Source organism: Trachemys scripta, chromosome 14 (genome assembly GCF_013100865.1).
Source record: "Trachemys scripta elegans isolate TJP31775 chromosome 14, CAS_Tse_1.0, whole genome shotgun sequence".
NCBI classification, from domain to species: Eukaryota; Metazoa; Chordata; order Testudines; family Emydidae; genus Trachemys; species Trachemys scripta.
The window spans coordinates 7,518,428-7,540,268 of NC_048311.1; the positions used below are offsets into that span (position 1 = coordinate 7,518,428).

General features: G+C 47.8%; 1 protein-coding gene across 1 annotated transcript in view; it reads right to left on the reverse strand.

Annotated features, from left to right (window-relative positions):
- Positions 1-208: 208 nt before the first annotated feature.
- The window catches only part of LOC117887601 (E3 ubiquitin-protein ligase TRIM39-like), a 48,878-nt gene continuing 27,245 nt past the window's right edge, over positions 209-21,841 (reverse strand). Inside the window, exons 6-10 of the mRNA XM_034790249.1 lie at positions 6,046-6,134; positions 4,554-4,775; positions 4,308-4,330; positions 3,355-3,470; positions 209-765 (exon numbers count right to left, since the gene is read on the reverse strand). Coding sequence (XP_034646140.1) covers positions 209-765; positions 3,355-3,470; positions 4,308-4,330; positions 4,554-4,775; positions 6,046-6,134 — 1,007 coding nt within the window. The remainder of the gene's footprint in view (positions 766-3,354; positions 3,471-4,307; positions 4,331-4,553; positions 4,776-6,045; positions 6,135-21,841) is intronic.

Below are 21,841 nucleotides of genomic sequence, written 5' to 3' on the forward strand. Positions count from 1 at the left end.
CCCACCTCTTGCCTCTGCATTTCACTCCTGGCTAGCTTAGGCAACTCCCCACCCCCCCATAGTGGGGTCTGGGAAACTCTTTCTAAAGTGCCTAACTCTCTCCATGTTCCTGCAGGAATGTGAGAGTCCTCCAGGGTCACTGGGAGACCAGGATTCCAGAGGTGAGAAACCTGTTCAACGGGACCCCAGGAATGTTTTATTCCTTGTCTCAAGGACACGGTCTGAGCCAGGTTCCCTTCCCCTCAACACAGAAGAAAGGGCAGATTCTTTCCCCAAAGAAACAAGCTGGTGGGAAAGTGAAGAGGGGAGTCTCATCCTCAACATTGAAAAAGGTCACCTGCCCCCCTTCATAGTCCAGAGAAACCCGTATCCTACTGAAAATACTACTCAGAGACAAGAGAATCTCAGGGCAGGTGAGGGCTGCGTACTGACCTCTTTGCTTCTGTAAAGCCCAGACCCCCTCCTCAGGGTTAAGCAGGATCACTCCCTTCCTCCTCACAGACTCTCTGGCAACACCCACAACCCAATATCCTTCACCCATTTCAGCCCTGAGTTTAGCAAACATGCCTCCCACAGCCTGCAACTCCACCTCCCAGTAATGTTTCCCTGAGGTGAATCCTTCACAGCCCAACACACAGCGAGAAGAGTCAAATCTCTTGGGACTGCTGGGCACTTTCTGCCTTCTGTCTCCCCAAGTCACACTTTTCTGGTCCTCAGACAAGACAAGGCAGGGATGAGCCGTGTCTGGATCCAGAGTCACATTTGCTGGGGACAGAGTGAATCAGAGCATTAGAAGCAAAACTCAGCTCTGGAGGAGGGTTTGATCATTCTTCAAGCTCTCAGGATGACATTTTAAAAGGTGTCAAATACCTTTAAAAATCTGGCCCTTACAACTACAGGGGCAGAATTAAGTGTGTCTGGGACCTGTTCAGTTAAGAGTGGTTTGGATTTTCCATCATTGGAATCTCTACATCAAGACTGCATATCTTTATAAATAATATGTTGTAGCTCATACAGAAATTATGGGCTTGATGCAGGAATTGCTTGGTGAAATTGTTGAGCCTGTGTTATACTGGTGGTCAGATGATCATAAGGGTCTCTTTTGGCCTTCAAATCTATGGATCTATTAAAATATTTCTGTTTACTGGTGTCTAAGTGTGTGATACAGATCTCTCTCTCTCTCACACACACACACACACACACACACACACACTCTGCTTAGTTTGCAACATGTTACTCTACTTTTCAGTGGAGTTTGTAAAAGTTTGTCCTTTTTTGATTGGCATTAGTTACTTTAAATCAATGAAGGATTTTTCTCGCTCTTATTTTAAAGAAAATAGCCACATGAAAACTTACTCGTCTCATCTGGTCTCAGAGATTGAAATAATATTTTCCTCACTTTTGATGACAAAGTCTCTAAGAAGAGAAAAGGGTAAAACTTATTGTCATAGTGATGTTATAGGTTATAGTGCTATCCCTCTTAGTTCTAATTTGGTTTCTAACTGAACTAAGAACTAAATCTGCATAAACCAATCTCAAATCACCTTTGCAATATCTAGAGAGGGATCTGCATCAGTTCAACTAAAAACACACTTGTAGTTTAACTGCTGCAAGTTTTGTGTAGTGACTGTCTGAGTCTCACAACCACGTATTTACTATTGTCATTTCTGTTGTAGAGCTGTGGAAATTGGAGTACAGATCAAAATATTTCCATCAAAACTGTTTATTGACAGAAAAATGGGTTTCAAATTAAACAAAGTATTTTTTTCTCAAAATTCCCATTTTCCATTGAAAATATTAGCTTTTTGTTCAAAAGCTGAAAAACCCACAACCAGAAAATGTGTGTTTGGAAATTTGAGGAGCCTTATAGGAGTTGTAGCTTGATGTTGTATTTCATACCCTTCATGCTCCCATTGTCCTCTATGGTCTAGATAACCCGGCTGGACTACATCTACCATGATGCATCATGGCTGTAGAATTCCTATTATGCACCTCACCAGCTCCACAAAAGACAGGACAGTTGTTTCATGGGAAATGTCTGATCAGGGAGCTCAGCCCAAAGGAAAAATGGGGGCATGAGGTGCATGAACTACAGCTCCCAGGAGGCACTGCCACAGCTCAGGAGAATGCAGTTTAATGTGGAACTGAGCCCAAAATTAAATATTTTGATTCTAAAAGGTTGAAAGATTTCCTTTCAGTCAAAAATTTCCAAATGGCAAATTTTCAATTGACTGAAGACAAGTATAAACTAAAAATCTGACCAGTTCAAGGCCAGATAAATAAAAGCATTTACTAGGAGAGAGTGGTTTTGAAGGCCTGACCTTTGGAGATCTTGCACATCTGCCGCTCCTGCTGACTGAAGCTCAGCCCTACAGATAGGAGGTGCCACATGCATAACTTGAGGCACACAACATTAGGCCACTTTTGAAAGGATCCCTGCTATATCCCAATGGAAGGCCATGGGAGGGGAGGCCATGTTGAAAGCATGAGCTATCGGGGGCAGGGGGGGGGGGGAGGATAACTGAGAGGAGTATTCTCTTCCCTTCCTCATGTCTCCAGGATGGAAAAATCACAAGGGTGAGTATTTGATAGCAAAAAAAAAACAAAAAACAAAAAAAAAAACCTCATGTTTCCCCATAGACATGACCTGTGAGTGATCAGGTTACACTTACTAGAGATTACTTTTTTATATAAGAGCACAAGTTTCCATCAGTCATTTGATGGGCTAAACTAAGGGTTTTAGAGCTGGTGATCTACAGGAATGTTCACAATTAAGAGATGCTCATGAACTTTTGAAATTAGTCTTCAGTTAGGGTGACCAGATGTCCTGATTTTATAGGGACAGTCCCGATTTTTGGGTCTTTTTCTTATATAGGCTCCTATCACACCCCCGCCCCCATCCCGATTTTTCACAATTGCCGTCTGGTCACCCTATCTTCAGTAAACAATATGTAAGCCCTGGGCTCTAGATCTCAGCTAGGGGAGTCCAGTGAGCTATTTCTATTCTGGTCTCTAGTTTTTGCTACACAATGGCAAAAGAGAAAAACTCTGCAGATCTCTTCAACTTGGACGAACACCTTTGTTTTCAGGTGTCATATCAGGAATCCCTTGTCTAATTAATATCAGTTGTGTGCGTGCATGTGCAGGAGGGAATCTAAGCCTCAGCAATACCCTACTAATAATGAGGCCAATGTTCCTTTAAGGACTCATCAAGGAAGCTCAATAGCAACCATTAATACAGGGTGATAACACTCACTGCAGATCAGCATATAAAAGCTAATTATGAACAAATAGGTCACATCCTCGTGCCTTCCAGTGCCAGAGGGGCACATCTAGATTTTACCTTCTAGATACCTTTACATTTCTTTAGAGTTTCCTTTAGAGCATTATTTTGTTGAAAAAGACTATTGAGTCTCTTTCCCAGCTCAGAAGTCATCTCCTCCAGCTTCTGGAACTTCCTCTTCTCGCACCTAGGGAAGAGTTAAACATTTTCTGTAGTGACGAATGTATGGATATTTCATGCTGGTGAAAGTTGCTATGTTAAGGGTCCCAGAGTTTCAATTTCTCTGTGTCTCAACCTCAGAAGGCACAGCACAGGCAATGGTTATTCAAGCTTCCCCACAGTGGTTCATTAATATGATTCAACCCTGACATGGGGACATCAGTTGTAGGAATAGGAAGTCTCAATGGTCAGATCACACCTTGGCCTCCAAGCTCTGATGACCAATGCATTCCAAAAATGTATCATGGTTTCTGGGTTGTGCCCAATAAGAACTAAACAAAGATCCATGTTCTGTCTACTCTCCACTTCACTAAAATATCCAGAAAATGTCAAGTGGCAAAGATCACTACTGACTGAGCCAGGATTGTAACCTGTGATCTAGAGGTGAAAGACCTATATTCCATCCCCAGCATCCTGAGGCAGCTAGGCCCTTAGGGTTGTAAATTACTAATTAATATTTTCCTTCTGACAGGATGGATAATTCCAGCAACTTGTGTGAAAGGACATCTGCCCAGCATGAATCATAGAATATCAGGGTTGGAAGGGACCTCAGGAAGTCATCTAGTCCAACCCCCACGACCACTCCCTAGACAGATTTTTGCACCAGATCCCTAAATGGCCCCCTCACCCTGGGTTTAGCAGGCCAATGTGCAAACCACTGACCTATCCCTCCCCCCGAAGTTCCACATGGGGAGAGCTGTACCTGAAGTGTGACCCTGTCCCACTGCTATACAGTTGGTTTGGGGAGATGTGGCTTTAACATGGTTAAGTGAAGTGTGATTGGGAATGAGAAGGAGCCACATACCTGCTCAAGGTGTTTCTGATATCCTAAAGGGGAAAGAGAGAAAAGGGAGCTCAGTCCCACACATCACACATTGGAAACAACTCCTAATCTCATAGGAACTCACTCTGCCCTTTTTTTTTTTTTTTTTTTTTGAGAGAGTTTCATTTGGCTACTTCACAAATTCAGACACATTTATATCAGGGATCCTAGTGCAGGAGCCCTCCCTTCCCAGCACAGGTATCTGGGGTGTCTTTCACACAGTCTCACCTGCAGGAATTCACTTGCTGGCTCTTGATGCTTCCCCTCCAGCTCACTGATCAGCATATCCAGATAGGGGAGCTCCTCAGAGAGTTGGATAACATTGTCATTCTGACTTTTCACAATCTCTGTGTCCAGCTCTGCCAGCCGGGCCAGCAGGAGTTGCTCTTGTTCCTCCAGATACTGGTGCAGTTCACACACAATACTTCCCTTCATAGTGTTGGTTAGTTTCTGTAATAAAGAAATACAAACAGGGAAAGAACAGGCCAGGGACATAGGGAAAATTAGCGGGAAATGTCATAAATCCCTGGGTGTGAAGAGGAAGGAATTTTTACAACTTCTACAACCACTGTGGTCACTAGGGGGACATTTTCCCTTTAGCTCCCTGTAGTGGGGTAGTAACCGCACTCCAGTCCAGAGGGGGCTGTGGCTGGAGAAAGCAGCTTATAGGCTGAGCTGATTGGGGGAAGTGGCTGCAGCTGCGGCAACACCCAAAACAGACTCAGCTGGCCCTATAAAGGCCAGGGCAGCCAGTGACTCAAGAGTCTCTCTCTGAGTGCAGAGAGAGAAGGGCCTGGCTGCAGCAAGCTAGAGACAGCATACCTGAGTGGAGCAGGGCTGGGGATAGGCTGAGGAGCTGGGGGAGCTCCAGCCTGGATAGCCCCAGGCTGTGGCCTAGAGAAGGCCAAGGAGTATTGGGAGTTGCAGAGGGCAGCCCAGGGCTAGGCCAAGGCAGCAGGTCCAAACCCCCCTTACCAGTGATGAGTGGCCTATGCTGCAGTCTGCCGCAGGGAGCGGGGGCTAGTTGGTGACTGGCAGTGGCCTAGTGCTGAGGCAAGGTGGGGATAGTAAGTGGGGGATTCCCTTGGGAGGGGAGACCTAGCATGTGGGTACTGCCAGGGTGCAGCACCCATAGCAAGGGGCATCGGGGTCCTTGGAGGGACACGGGAGCCCAGAAGAAGAGGACAGGTGGATCACCAGCCTGCGTAGGGTGCTCCAGAGGCTGGAGAGCTAATTCCCTGGATGACCAGCAGGAGGTGCCATGGGGGTGAGTCGCACCTGCTTACACTCCCATTTCACCCCTAGTCTTTCTTCAAGGGAGGTTTTGATATCGGACGTGACTAGGTTTCCTTGTTACCAATGCCTTGTGGCAACACAGACCCAGAGAGCAACAGAGTCAATCAAACACAGAGCCAAATATACACTTTAGAGAAACAAACAGCTTGTATACGCTCACACAGAGAGACAAAGGGTGAAAGAAACTAATAGCCAGAGGCCTAAGTGTACTAGCAATACTGCCAACACAAAGTGTGTAAAAGCCATGAGCCAGACCCCTCAAAATTCATGGGATTGTCTTAAATATCTCAAGGTTTTTCAGGGCAGGGGAGTTCCCTTCAGGTTTTTATCTTTTTTTGTTCACATTTCCAAGCTTGTCTTCATAACTACAAGATGCAGGGGTTTACTTCTAAAAACAAATCAATAAAATAACACACACACACACCGAGCTTCTCACAAACTCACAGGATTCCCAGAGCTGAACCTTCAAGAAAAACACCAAATAAATCACAAAAGTTGGCAACACTACAAAATCTGATTAACAAAGGAGAGAGAGTGAACTCTCAGGGGGTAGGGGCAACACACAAATTAGACACTAACCCCTTCTTACATCCCAATTGCTGGTGAAGAGGAAAGAGCTGGGATTCTAACTGGGTTCCATTGTCTTTTGTATCAATTGCCAGCTATGAGGTGTCAGATTAATTTGATGAACCTCCCCTGGTTGCTGAAAGAAACACACACACACACTCACTCTCTCTCTCTCTCTCTCCATTCCATCCAATCCCAGAGACCTCTGGTTATAAGAAGGTTGTTGTGGGTACTGGTGGTGGAGGAATCAGTTCTCAGCTCCCCTATCCACCCCTAAGGTTTATTAGCTGCTGTAAGGCAGGCAACTCTGAGCTACTCTCTCCAGCCTCTGTTTTCATGTCATCCTCCCTACAAAATAGCTCCAGTGCTGCCCTTGGTGCTGCTAACAGCTTTGCCAACAAGAGGCAGATTGAAATAGGTGTGAGTTTTGTCAAGGTGGCTGTTTCCCACAGGGTGAGGAATGGTAGAAGTTATACTTTGTTGTAGTGGAGTAAAGTTCTGAGCAGCAGCTGAGGCACAAGAGATGGCTATCTGCAGACTCAGGCACAGCATCGTGTCAGCTACACTTGGTTCTAAGGGATAGAAACTAGAGCTGCGGGGGAAATGAACGTTTCTTTCCCCATTAAAAATACCATTTTGTTAAGACCAAAATGTTTCATGGAAATGTACAGGTTTGACAAAAAATTGAAGGGAGGGTTTCTCAGTTCCAGAGCTGAAGGGAAGAGGGAGAGCAAAAGACCCCAAGCCCACCCCAGAATAGCCAATACTCCAGTGGTTAGGGCACTTATCTGGGTCAAGTTCTTGCCCTGGCTGATTCAAAGCAGGGCCTGGTCTCTCACTCTGTTACTTCATGAAAACTTTTGAAAGGCTCATTTTCATTCCAAAGGAAAATGGAGACCAATTCTGAAACTGCATACTTTTTTCCCCACAAAATTTAATTCTTGTTTTTTGGCCAGCTCTGGCCCCCTCCCACAGGCCCAAATCCTGCAAATAGACACATATGGACAGGCACACAGAGCCTCATTGCCTTCCTTAGAGCTGTGGGTGGTGTAAGGGTCCACCCATACTGAGTTCATTGCAGGATCAGAGCTGTACAGAGTAGCACATGGCTGCTACTGCAAAAATTTATTCTAGTCTGTACAAGTCACTGTAGCATCTGAGTACCTTGCAATCAGAGGCACCGACTTTCTAATGTGCCAGGGGGTGCTCAACCCCTGCTCCACTCCAGGCTCAGTCTCCACTCCACCCTTTCCCCCAAGGCCCCACACCCACCCTGCCTCTTCCCATCCCATTCTGCCCTCTCCCCCAAGTGCCCTGCCCTTGCTCCTTCCCCCCCCCAGCACCTCCTGCATGCCACGGAACAGCTGATCACGATGGGCAGGAGGCACTGGGGAGGGGGGAGGAGCTGATCTGTGGCGCTGCCGTGGGTGCTGAGCACCCACTATTTTTTTCCCGTGGGTGCTCCAGCCATGGAGCACCCATGGAGTCAGCACCTATACTTGCAATCATGCATTAAGTGATGAGATTAATATTCAACAGAGGGTCCTGTGGCACCTTTAAGACTAACAGAAGTATTGGGAGCATAAGCTTTCGTGGGTAAGAACCTCACTTCTTCAGATGCAAGTAATGGAAATCTCCAGAGGCAGGTATAAATCAGTATGGAGATAACGAGGTTAGTTCAATCAGGGAGGGTGCGGTGCTCTGCTAGCAGTTGAGGTGTGAAAACTAAGGGAGGAGAGAAACTGCTTCTGTAGTTGGATAGCCATTCACAGTCTTTGTTTAATCCTGATCTGATGGTGTCAAATTTGCAAATGAACTGGAGCTCAGCAGTTTCTCTTTGGAGTCTGGTCCTGAAGTTTTTTTGCTGTAAGATGGCTACCTTTACATCTGCTATTGTGTGGCCAGGGCTGTTTTTCTCAAACAATTAAAAGCACTGCACTGATTGGGTCTGATTTACACTTTATTTAAGAAATTTAACATTCAAACTTATTTTCATTGACAGGATAAACTCATGCCTTGTTCATTAATAGCATACTCACTAAACTAGAGAGAACCAGTTTCCTCTTCACTAATGTATCTAGATTATTTTACCAGTCAGCAGCATTAGTAGTGACAACACTGGTCAACTGAAGGCATTGGTGTGAGGTGCTCTCCAATATCTGAATTTTGTTGACAAGCTTCAGTTCTCTGGTAAGTATATTTTTTAGCTTCTTTCATTCAATTAGTATTTTACAGAGTTGGACTATATAGTTACAATAATAACAGAGGGAGACATAAATTAAGTGTTATCAGCAGATTACATTAAGAGAGTTATATTAAACTCTCTTTAAAATCCAAAAGCTGTTAAGTAGAGCTGGTGAAATTTTTTCCAAAAGTGGCTGTTTTGTTGGCAGGGACATTTCACTGAGAAACAGCCATTTTCAATATTGGTGGGAGGGAACTTTCATTGAAAAAAACAAGAGCCAGCCAACCAACCAAAAGCAAAAATCAACCAACTATATAAAAAAATTTCAGTCTTTGTTTGTTTGTTGTTGTGCTGAAAACTGAAGCCCATGAGTGAGGCTTTTGTGGTTTTCAGGTTTTGAAAGAAAACATGAAAAAATTCATTCAAAAAAATTGAATGAAAATGAAACTGAGTTTGTTTTCACTGAATTTTTTCAGAGGGAAAATAATAATATAAAGTAAAATAAAATCCACAATGAGTTCTATTGTAAACTAGGACCCTGGCCAATGTTTTTTTACATTGTACTCCTGGGCAGCCTCCTCTATGGGAACTACCGTGTGAGCTCGGTGAGCCTGGGACTTGTCACACACCACACAGATGGGGGGTCTGATCCTCCTCTCGGAACAGTTTCAGAGCCTCCTGGTGTCTCTCTCACACTCTGTCCCCTCCTGCTCCTTTTGCTGCCTGTAATCTCAGTCTTTTGATTATTTCTACTACATTCGCCAGCTCCCTGTTGGGCCGGAAGCTTGTCTGCTGTGCAGTTTCTCTGCACTGAGGGCAGGAGAAGTTTGTATCCGATTCCCCCCAGCACTGGGAGATGCAGGCTCGGCAGAAATTGTGCCCACAATGTATAGACACTGGTTCTTTAAAGTATTCCAGACAGATGGTACAAGTAGCTTCATCTTGGAGGCTTTCGACAGGGTTCTCTGTGGCCATCGCTCTCTCCGTGCAGTGTTTCACTTTTTGGAGTTCAGAAATAGGCTCCCACGGTAGTAGCAATGGGCTACTTCCGTTCCTGCAGCTAACTCCTATTTGCTGAGCTGGAAAGAACCCAGTGTTAAAGTGACAGCCCTTGGAGGTTTCCATGAGAAATGTAACCTGATCTGTTTAAGGAGTGATGCTGCAATCTAAGATGAACACTTGTCTGAAATGCAGTTTGTGCGGGGCTTAAATTCTCATAGAGTATTTCCCGGAGGCCCCCCCATGCCCCTTGCCCACAATATGCTTTAAAAACTCCAGGAGGTTAGAAAATATGTACTGGAGCTCTGCCCCAGACAGCTCTGACTGAATTTAAGCCCTGTGTTTGTGGTATAAATCTTAGTTACTTACAGAGAAACTCCAAGGGAATGCTGTTGTTTTACAGAGCATGGAAAGGCTCAGTTAAAAACAAAAGGAAAACAAATCACCTGAATTTCCCAATCCTCTCCCAGCTTCCCCCCCTCCCCCAGCTAGACTATCTTGCAGGTAAGATGAGGAAGACATGTTGGTGCAGGACATTCTGATCAGAACAGAAACCAAACAGCTTAAATGAACTCATGCCATTCTTTTCTTGTGGAGCCAAGGGAGCCTGGAGCATCTGCTCTTGGATAGTATATGTGGGCTGGCTCCACAAAGGGATTTAGACACTGCAATGATCAGCACCAGAATCCAATGGATCCACTCCTGAATACCCAACAGCCCAGTGGGGCCCTCACCTAGGAGGTGGAAGATCCTGGTTCAAGTGTCTGCTCCAAATCAGGCAGAGCAAGGATTAAAAGTTGGGGCTCCCAAATCCCCTGTGAGTGCTCTAACCATTGGTAAGGAGTCAGGGAGAGTACAGTGCTAACCAGACAGCTCCCCAAAATTCCTGATCAGCTTGCACTTGGCTGTTTTTTGTGAGCACACCAACTGGATCAGGCCCTGCAGTCATGATAGGTGTGGAGAAGACCTACTTTGTTTCTGCCAAGAGCTCACTTGCATCAGGGCTTGGGTAGTTTTGCACACACCCACCAGCAAAGAGAATTAGACACCTAGAGGACTTTCCCAGTGGCCATTTAGGCACCTACAGTATCAGGTGGCAGCTGAGCAGGGCTGTGGATGATCTCACTGTGCATAAATGTTGGATTTAGGTGCCTAAAGTGTCATTTAGGCACCTAAGGCCCAGATTTTCAAAGATGTTTAGGTACCTAACTCCCATTGACTTCACCAAGGATCTGGGTCTAAGTCCCTTTGTGGATCTCTGTCTTTGTGTATATGATCTGTGAGTGGGAACCTCACCCTAACCTCTTACCTAGTGTTCAATTATTTTGGTTAGTCCTTGAGAGTTTCCAGTAATACAAACCATCATTTCTGCTTGCCTGTTGGATGACAGGTGGGAAATTTAACCTCCCACTGCTTAAGAGCTGTATAGATATTGCATATCAGGTACCTTAAGCCATTGTAGAGTAGAAGAAGCTGAACATTGATTTCTCTTTCCTTTAAAGAGGTGGCCATTCAAAACTGACCAGCTATTTGGAATGGTAGTGTTTATGCTATCAGAGATGGATCAGTGCTGGTGAAGTGTCCACATTTCCAAGATAAGGCAGTTTTATAACCTGGATATTGACACCACAAACATGGAGGGTGTGTTATGTATTTTAGATTGGGATTTTCCGAGGACCCTAAGGAAGACGGGTACCTAGATCACACTGGATTTCAATGGGAATTGGGTACCTAATTCCCTTACATGTCTGCAAATCAGTATTTATATTGCTGTAGCACCTAGGAGCCCCACGGATAGATCAGGACTCTACTGTGCTAGAGGTTGTACAAACACAAAACGAAAGACAGTCTCTGCCCCAAGAAACATGTAATCTAAGTAACTAGCTCTCCACCTTGTCGTCAGTCTCAGCAGAGAAGACAAGGACACAATGAACCCTGGAGACTAAGCTCCTCTCTCATCTTTAGACAAACTCTCCCCCAGGTCATGGCTGAGGCCCAGTGGCCAAGGACAGCAGGTGTGAAGCGAGCTGGCACTGGGGGTCCTTCTGTGTACAGGGTGTGGGATAACAGAGAACTCCAGGCTCCAGAACTCTCACAGCACTTGTCCATTCTGGCTGGTGCATCTCTTGCATTGTGAACTAGTTACATTTTTGTCTAAACCACAATTTTCCATTTAAAAAACAGTTTGACAAATATTTCAACCAGCCCTACAAGGGATGCCCACAAATCCCTCAGCCCCTTGGGCTAGTATAAGCCCTGCAGATCAGGGCTGTGTGTACTCAAGGAGCAGAGACACTGTGGAATCTGTTCTGTACAAGAGGAGAGTGAAATTCTGATCAGTCCTTTGCACATATGTTCAAAGTTGTTCCTCTTTCTTCAGTGAATACCTATTCCCCTAAAAGTCCATTTCACCTTTTCTATTTTTCTTTACCCCTCCCCCTCTTCTTCTTATGTTACACTGAGACTTGGCCAGCCTCGGGTCATGAAATAAAGCTTTAAAATTTAGTCACTTGGTGTGCTCCTCCATCTCCTCCCTTAAAAATCCTGCGGCCTCAGCCTGATCACCTGATGCCCCGGGCAAATTGGTAACATAAATCTGTCACACTCTTTCCACAAACAGGCTGTACCTGAACCTTGCTCAGCAGCATTTGGGGATTTCTGTGTGAGGGAGGCAGAAAGAGCCAGATTTACACAGGGGACTCAGACCCAGCAATGCAGCACCTGCTTTCAGATGCCCTGCCACCCAGTGGAACCCGGAGCCTCGAGTTAGGCACCCCAGCTCCCTGTACAATGCACAGGGAGAGCCAGGGGCCTAAGAATGGGATCCACAAAAGCCAGCGCTCTGAGTGGGAAGCTGCCTCAGCCAGACAATAAGATGTGTCAAGAACAGGGATGTGGCCTACGCCCCATCCATCAAAGGGAATGAGGGTCCTGGCTCTGAGCTGGAGGGAGGCAGTTCTCCCCACCTGGGGTTCACAGCCATGAATCCTGCCCTGGGGTGAGGAGCCTGAGCCAGTTTAGCCCATTGTCACAGGAAAGAGGGGGATGGTTCCACTGCCTGTTTTGTCATCTCTGGCCCAGTGGTGAGGGCACCCAGCTAGGCTGTGGGGGACAGCTTCAAATCCCTTCTCTGCCTGGTTTGGAGCTGGGGACCTGAGCCCAGGTCCCCCGTCTCTGAGGGGGAGTTCCCTGGCACTGGGCTCTGGGAGCTGGGGCTCTCTCTGTCTCTCCTTTTGGAGCTGTTTCACTTTGTATAAAATAGTCATTGGAGCCAGGGTCTGCCCGGAGAAAGCATTAGGAACTAGGCTAGAAATTGCTCGCATTCGCTTCCTGTTCTTCTTGTCTATAGCCACAGGAGCCAGATGTACTTCAGACATGACAGTAATGAAATAGCAGCTGCTGTTCAATTAAGGGCTTGGTTATTGCTAGTGTTAAAGGTATATGTTAACCCTTCGCTTGCTGAGAATCATTGCCCTTGGGGTGTAGAAAGAACAAAAAATCCAAAATGGCTTTTCTTTCTTTTAATCACAGTGATAGAAAAGAGCAGAGTTTGTGGCTGAAACTCTGTTTGCAAAAGAGTCTCTTCACATTAACTGAGAGCTCATCATTGCCCTCAGTGTGAGCTGGCCACAAAGAGAAACTTCCCTGAGTCACCAGCAGAGAGTGCTGGAGCCCTGAAGCCTCCATGTGTCCCCTTCATTTCACAAGCCTGCTCCTGAGACGATGCTGTGGGGACACAGGGGTCAGTGCAACCTGTGTCTGAGGTTCTGACAGCGCAGCCTCTGCACAGACCATGCTCCAGCAGTGCAGAGGAAAAGGCCCTCAGCCAGGGCCGGCTCCAGGCACCAGGCAACCAAGCACATGCTTGGGGCGGCACCTGGTAAGGGGCGGCGGGGGGAGCGCAGCGGGGGGAGCGTGGTGCAGCATTCCGCTGGGAGGGGGCGCTCCGGCGGCGCGGCGCTCGGCCGGGGGGGTGGCGCGGGCGCGGCGCTGGGGGGTGTGTGTGTTCCGGCGGCGCTCGGCGCGGGTCGGGGCCAGGGGCGGGCGGCGCCGGTGGCGCGGTGCTCAGCGGGGGGGCGGCGCAGGGCGTGGCGCTGGGGGGGGCGCGGTGCTCGGCGGGGCGGCGCTTTTTTTTTTGCTGCTTGGGGCAGCAAAAAAGTTAGAGCCAGCCCTGCCCTCAGCAATTATCTCCATTGCCTCTGGCATATCCCTCTTCCCCTAACACAGAGCATGGAGATTCATGGCTGTGGGACAATGTCCGTGACAGACCCATGGAGCAGAAACTCCAAGGAAACGCTTTGATTTGAAGCAAACTGTGTCTGGGAATAGACCATGGTACGGTTCACATTATCTCAATGGGCTCTGAAATCTTTGCTCAGGTAGAACTCCCATCGTAGCAACTTCTATCTTATCCCATGTTTACTGTCAGGAGGGAGGAAAGCGGGCACTAGCACGGGCTCTGACTCATGGCTCTGATGTGAAGTAAGAATAAATAAATGCAAAATTGCCAAATGCAAATTCTTTTTATTTTCAAGTGACCATTCAATTTCCCCCCCTGCAAACACTTCTCCATGTGCATAAATTTGAACTCAAAGGGACAACTTTCACACACAAAGTTCAGCATGTTCTTAAGAGTTTTCAGGATCTTTGTCCTTAAAATGAAACTCCCAACTAATGTTGCAATTTTAAAAAGGACCTAATGGAGTTAGGAGCACAAATCCCATTGATTTTGAATGGGATCTATGCCCCAAACTCTCTTAGGTGTTGTTGAAATCCCACCCTAAGTACTTAATTAACCACAGACCACAAAAAATAATTGTTTGGCGAGACGGCCGTGGCTACATTTCTGTGGGTTGCTTCTTTTAGGGGCTAAGAGCTCCTGCAGCAGGGGCCAAAATCCCCTTACCTAGTACATGGGAGAGCAAGCTACACTAATTGTCACATTCACATGCACACACCCCGGAGATGGGCCAGGAGAGTTTAAAGATCAAGAGACTGACCTAAAAACACACTATAATCTTTTATTAAAATCTCATGATTTTTGGGCCAATCTCATGATTTTGGATGTCAGACTCATGATTTTTAATCTCCTGAAGATGACAGTACTGCATTCCCCACCTGTCCTTGAGCAGCCACACATGGACTTTAAGCCACTGCCCACATAAGGGGGGTTGGGTTATTCAACTGGAGCCAGCCAGCTGGTGGAGCTGCTGGGGAGGAAGAAGCTTTACCAGTTCAGAGCCCAAACAGACAGGGCTGGATTTCCAATTAGGCACAGTAGGTATGTGCCTAGGGGTGCCAATGTTCTAGCGGCACCTAAAAATTTTGCTGCTCTAGGTCCTAGCAGGGGGTGGGGACAACTGAGGGGGAGATGGACCCACGCAGCCCTGCTGCAGCGCTCCTTGCTCAACATGGTGGACACAGTCACCTCCCAGCGGGGCCAGTGAGTGCAGCCAGGAGGCAGAGAATGGAAGAGAGAGTTTCTGGGCAGTGGGGAGTTTGTGGGGGGTGCTGGGCAGTGGGGAAGGTCTGTGTGTGTTGGGGTGCTGGGCAGTGGAGGATCTGTGTGGGGCACTGTGACACTGTGTGGGGTACTGTAAAACCCATATTCCTCGTTTTCATATAATCGTGATCTTACATATAAAGGCATGCCTTGTAAGGTATCAGGGGAAAGTTATGATCTGCTGAAAGTCATTTCTCTATCCATATATGTATATCATTAATGCATATAAAGTTATGAGAATTGTGTTGTATGGTGGTCACTAAAACATGCTGTAAGTTGGGGAATCAGCCAGACATTAGTTCCCCAGAGGCAACAGCAAGGAAAGTAACCAAAATCCGGTCAGGGTGTCAAACATCCCATCAACAGTCGTCGTCCAGCAAGGGAGCTACAATGCAATGACTCACCTGCATGAGACCACACCAGGGGAATTGCTCAACCTTGCTTGGAGAGACTCAGCAATGCCCCCCAGACATGTCTGGACTTGTGCTCCCCAAGCACATGGACTGAGGGTATAAAACACATACTGGCCCCTTCTCCTGCACCCACCTTCACTGCAAGCAACTAAGACAATGAGAAGAAGACAAAACTCCAACAGAGGAGATTGGCCCAGGTTTAAGGAACAAACCTGTATATTAAGAAGTGCAATATCCAGAAGGGTGAGAAAAACTGCTTAATCTAGATGTTGCCCAGTCTAATAGGGTTGAGAGTTTAGACTGCATGCTTATATTTTATTTTATTTTATTTTCGTAACCACTCTGACTTTTTGCCTATCACTTAATATCACTTAAAATCTATCTTTGTAGTTAATAAATGTGTTTGCTTATTCTACCTGAAGCAGTGTGTTTGGTTTGAAGTGTGCCAGAGACTCCCCTTGGGATAACAAGCCTGGTACAATCAATTTCTTTGTTAAATTGATGAACTCGTATAAGCTTGCAGTGTCCAGTGGGCATAACTGGGCACTGCAAGACAGAGGTTCCTAGGGTTGTGTCTGGGACCGGAGATATTGGCTAATGTCCTTCAGTTGCACAATCCAAGGAGCACCTTACATGCCAGAGGCTGTGCATGAATAGCCCAGGAGTGAGGATTCTCACAGCAGAGCAGAGTAAGGCTGGCTCCCAGAGTCAAGGATTGGAGTGACCTAGCAGATCACCGATCCAGATAACACCAGAGGGGAATGTCACAGGTACTGGGCAGTTGTGGTGGTGGGGCTGTGCAATGGGGCACCTAAAGTTAAAAGTGGCAGGGTACCCCTGCCGCCTACAGCGGTTAGGAGCTCCGAGCCACTGCAGGCAGTGGGGAAGGGAAGAGCTTGGAGCTGCTACCCACGCAGCTGCCTAGCCAATGGGGGTGGTGTGGGGACCCCACATAGGGGTGCACAAGGTGTAAATCTGGTCCTGCAAACAGACTTTTTTTTTTACGTTAGTTCCCACCAGACAAGGAGCAGGGACTTGCAGATATTGTGAGTGAGGGGTAGGTGTGTGTATCTCTGTTTCTTATCCCTTCCTCCAAAGGGACCTGCTTAGAAACAGCAGGTCGCAGGTGGAGAAGTTTATCTAGGGAACACAAACAGACCAGGAGAGGGGAAGGGCGGTGGGCAGCTGGGCCCAAAAGATGAGCGCAGAATGTGATTGTGCATTCAGAGGCAGCCTGAGAATTTCAGAGCAGGCTTGAAAAATAAACTATTTTCATTCCCACCATGTACTCAGTTCCTGTCCACTGTGATCACCTGACTGCACAGGGCTGATCCAGTGGTTATGGGTAGGGTCAGTGAGAGGATTATGAGACAAAATTTATTGATGTATTTTCCCTGCATGTAGCTTTGTCTTTATCCTCCTTTCCCAGGCTCCTAATGCAGATAAAAAGCCTGGTCTGGTGGTTTAGCTGTTCACTTGGAAGACCCAGGTTCAATTCCCTGTTCTGTGACAGTCTTCCTGTGCAACTTCAGTTGTCTTTTATCTGTTCTGTGCCGGACATTCCTCTCTCTGAAATGGGGTAGCAGCTCTTCCCCCCCTCCCAGGAATGTTGTGAGGCTAAACCTATTGCACAGGGTGGGCAGGCAAATAAATACCTTCAACAGTCAGAAGTGCAGCTGTTTCCTTTCCACGTCAAATCACATTGGGGTTGCCACAAGCTCTCCTGATTCATCTCGAGTCTTTCAATGCCTGGTGCATTTCCTAAAGCCCCAGCTCTGGGAATCCTGAGATACCAGGATCACAATGGGCATTTCTACTTTCCCTATGGTGATCTTCTGGTCCGGGAAGAAAGTCCCTGATTGCAGCTTCCTGAACAGGCCAGTGTTCCAAAAGATGTGTGCGTCATGCACCTTTCTGGACCAGCCTGTGTTAATGTCTGTGAAACGCTCACGGTGATCCACAAGCGCCTGGAGAACCACTGAGAAATACCCCTTGCGATTAATGTACTCTGTGGCTAGGTGGTCTGGTGCCAGAATTGGAATATGAGTGCAATCTATCGCCCCTCCGCATTTAGGGAAGCCCATTTGTGCAAAGCCACCTAAAATGTCATACACCTTGCCCAGAGTCAGTCTTTTGGAGCAGGATGCGATTAATAGCCCTGCAGACTTCCGTCAACACGAGTCCAATGGTAGACCCACTCCAAACTGATTAGTGACCAATCGGTAGCAGTCTGGAGTAGCCAGCTTCCACAGTGCAATTGCCACGTGCTTCTCCAACAGCAGGGCAGCTCTCATTCTCGTGTCCTTGCACCACAGGGCTGGGGCCAGCTCATCACACAGTTCCATGAATGTGGCTTTCCTCATCCAAAAGTTCTGCAGTCACTGCTCATCATCCCAGAAGTGAATCACGATGTGATCCCATCACTCAGAGCTTATTTCCCGAGCCTCAAAGCACCTCCCTGAATGCACAAGCAATCTCGTGTCATAGCTACTATGCGTGGTGAGATCAATGTCGCACTCCTCTTGCCTTTGTAGTTTAAGGAGTAACTCCACTGCCACTCGTGACATGTTGGTCAGAGCAAGCAGCATACTGGTCAGCAGTTTGGGATCCATTCCTGCAGCCCGAAAAAGGCAGTGAACGCAGTACACAACCATTGAAAGATGGCGCCAAATGCGGACAGAAGCACAGGGATTGCTGGGATGTGAAGTAATGCATCATGAGGCATCAGAACAGGACCCAGGATGCCCTGCGACTCCCTCCGCCTTCCCACAAGTCTTAGTGGCAGAAGAGGAAAAGATGCTCTGTGGGATAGCTGCCCAGAGTGCACAGCTACAAATACTATTGCAAGTGCTGCAAGTCTGAAGACCCTATTGTGCAGGCAGCTGACAGTGTGCACACACAACAGTGGTTTCCCTTCAGCACTCTCTGAGTGGCGCTGTAACTGACCGTGCTGTAACTCTGCCAGTATAGACATGCCCTAACATCCCTCCTGAGACACACAGACCCAGCTCCCGCAGGCTCAGCAGCACAGGGGGACACTGATGCCCCTGTGAAGCCCCACTGGCCCTCCACACTAGCAAAAGGGGGTGACTGCGGGACCAGAGTGCTAGTGGCACATTTTTCACAAAAGACTCCAGGGCTGAAATTACCAACGGGCTCCTCCCTGCTCAGCAAACAATAATGAGAGTCAGTTCCAGGAGGGGAACTCCCAGTTGTTGCTGTAGGCGGGACATATTTCTGAGCTCAGGAAATTGAAACTTACCTGTTACACCACCAAGAAGGAGCCATGGCTGCAGAAAACCCTGTGGAAAGTCTCCAGGATGAAGCTACTTGTCCCGTCTGTCTGGAATATTTTACAGAACCTGTCACTCTGGGGTGTGGGCACAATTTCTGTCGAGCCTGCATCACCCAGCGCTGGGAGGGATCTGATATAGCCGTCTACTGCCCTCAGTGCAGAGAAACTGTGCAACAGAGAAACCTCAGGCAGCTGGAAAACATGGTAGAAATAGCCAAACGGCTGAGTTTACAGGCAAAAAAGGGATCAGGAGTGGAGAAGGTGTGTGAGAAACACCAGGAGCCTCTTAAACTCTTCTGTGAAGAGGATCAAACCCCCATCTGTTTGGTGTGTGACAGATCCCGGGCTCACAGAGCTCACGCTGTGGTTCCCATAGAGGAAGTTGCCCAGGAGTACAAGGTAGGGAATTGCTGACCAGTCTAATGGGTAATAACTTCGGATTTTAATTATAGGTTAATGTCATCGCAAGTTGCCCAAAACAGTTGTGATTGTGTCATTCAGCTGTGTGAAGCCTTCATTTCATGAAAACTGATACTCCAATGAATGATACTCCAACCTGGCAAGAAAGGCAACAGATGAAGATTTTAAATTTGTCTGATGTGGGAAACTTTTCTCTGAGAAGTGGAATCCTTTTCAATCCTGCTCCCACAAGTGCAATAAGGGAACTTTCTACAGACCAGAAGCTGTTAAGTGACCAGTGAGGTTTGAATCACAAGAGCTGCTGGTGGATCTATGTGAGAGTGTTGCCTACAGCCTGAAGAAGGGGGAGTTACAGGCTGTGGCTGTTATTACTGATTGTATCACAGTATTTATTATTGTTATTTGCATCCCAGCAGCCCCTACGGTCCCAGATGAGATCTGACTTCAATTGTGCTGGGCTCTGCACAAAACCCAGTGAGGGATAATCCCTGCTCTGAGCCATTTGCAGTCTAACTGGGCAAGACAGAAAAAGGATGGGAGGGAAAACAGAGGCACAGTGAGGGGAAGTGACTTGTCCAAGGTCACTCAGCATGTGTCACTCAGCAAAGCTGGGTATAAAACCCCGGGTTTCCAAGGCCCAGGCCAGTGTCCTAACCACTAGGACACAGCACTGAGCAGTGATGAAGTCTGGCTATTAGGAAAAAAATACTCTGTGATAAAGGTCCCAGGGAAATGAGATTTCCCACTAGGATTCTGAATTCTTGTGTTGCTGTATGAGGGGTTAACCTCTGATGCCAGCCTGCACTAGAGGAGGTCACTGTGCTAAACACTATGTGGAACCAAAGCACCGTGAGTCCGCACACAAAAGGGTATAATAGAATAATAGAATATCAGGGTTGGAAGGGACTTCAGGAGGTCATCTAGTCCAACCCCCTGCTCAAAGCAGGACCAATCCCCAACTAAATCATCCCATCCAGGGCTTGATCCTACTAAAGGACAGGCCCAACAAGGACAATAACAGAACACCATTGGCCATCACATACAGCCCCCAGCTAAAACCTCTCCAGCGCATTATCCACGATCTACAACCTATCCTGGAAAATGATCCCTCACTCTCACAGACCTTGGGAGGCAGGCCAGTCTTCGCTTACAGACAACCCCCCCACCTAAAGCAAATACTCACCAGCAACTACACACCACACCACAGAAACACCAACCCAGGAACCAATCCCTGTAGCAAACCTCGTTGCCTACTCTGTCCCCAAATCTACTCTGGCAACACCATCAGAGGACCCAACCACATCAGCCACACCATTAACCTGCAAATCCACTAATGTTATATAAGCCATCATGTGCCAGCAATGCCCCTCTGCCATGTACATTGGCCAAACTGGACAGTCCCTCCGCAAAAGAATAAATGGACACAAATCGGACATCAGGAATGGTAACATACATAAGCCAGTAAGTGAACACTTCAATCTCCCTGGTCATTCTATTACAGATTTAAAAGTCACTATCATTGAACAAAAAAACTTCAGAAACAGACTTCAAAGAGAAACAGCAGAACTAAAATTCATTTGCAAATTCAACACCATTAATCTGGGCTTAAATAGGGACTGGGAGTGGCTGGCTCATTACAGAAGCAGCTTTTCCTCTCCTGGAATTGACACCTCCTCATCTATTATTGGGCGTGGACTACATCCACTCTGATTGAATTGGCCCTGTCAACACTGGTTCTCCACTTGCAAAGTAACTCCCTGCTCTCCATGTGTCAGTATATAATGCCTGCATCTGTAACTTTCAATCTACGCATCCGAAGAAGTGAGGTTTTTACCCACGAAAGCTTACGCCCAAATAAATCTATTTGTCTTTAAGGTGCCACCAGACTCCTTGTTGTTTTTGTAGATACAGACTAACATGGCTACCCCCTGATACTTGCCTCCTGGTGAAAAAGTTTTTCCTAATATCCAACCTAAACCTCCCCCACTGCAACTTGAGACTCCTTGTTCTGTCATCTGGTACCACTGAGAACAGTCTAGATCAGGGGTCGGCAACCTATGACACACGTGCCAAATACGGCATGTGAGCCGATTCTGAGTGGCACACTGCCTGCCTGGTGAGAGGAGGAGGAGGAGGGGCAGAGGGGCCGGAATGCACCACGCTGTGGGAAGAAGGGGGAGGGGGAAGCTTGGCTGCCACAGGATCAAGCTTGTGCTTCCTGCCCCCGCAAGGGAGAGCGGTGGGGAGGGGGTCCCGGCCCCCTGCCCCATTCAGTCTCCCCGCCCACCGCTCTCCCCTGCGGGGGCATGAGGCAGAAGCTTGGTCCTGCAGCAGCCAAGTTTCCCCCCTCCCCCATTTCTTCACACAACGTGGTGCATTCCAGCCCCTCCTCCTCCCAGAGGAGCAGAGCCGAGCGCAGCATGCTGGCTGCTCCGTAGAGCTGGCAGAGAGAGGTAGGGACGGGCCTGGGGGGAGGGGGTGGAACAGGGCATATCCCTCCCAGCCCCTGCCGAGCATCCCAGCTTTCTGCCTTGCACCTCCCCAACCCAACACACACCCATCCCTCTGCCCTGCACCCCCACAGCCCCATCCCTCTGCCCTGCATCTCCGCACACACCCCAGCCCTCTGCCCTGAACCCCCCCACACCCAGCCTTCTGCCCTGCACCTCCACACACCCCAGCCCTCTGCCCTGACCTCGAGTTGCCCCTAACACCCAGCCTTCTGCCCTGCATCTCCATACACACCCCAGCCCTCTGCCCTGAACCCCCCCACACCCAGCCTTCTGCCCTGCACCTCCACACCCCCCAGCCCTCTGCCCTGACCTCGAGTCCCCCCAC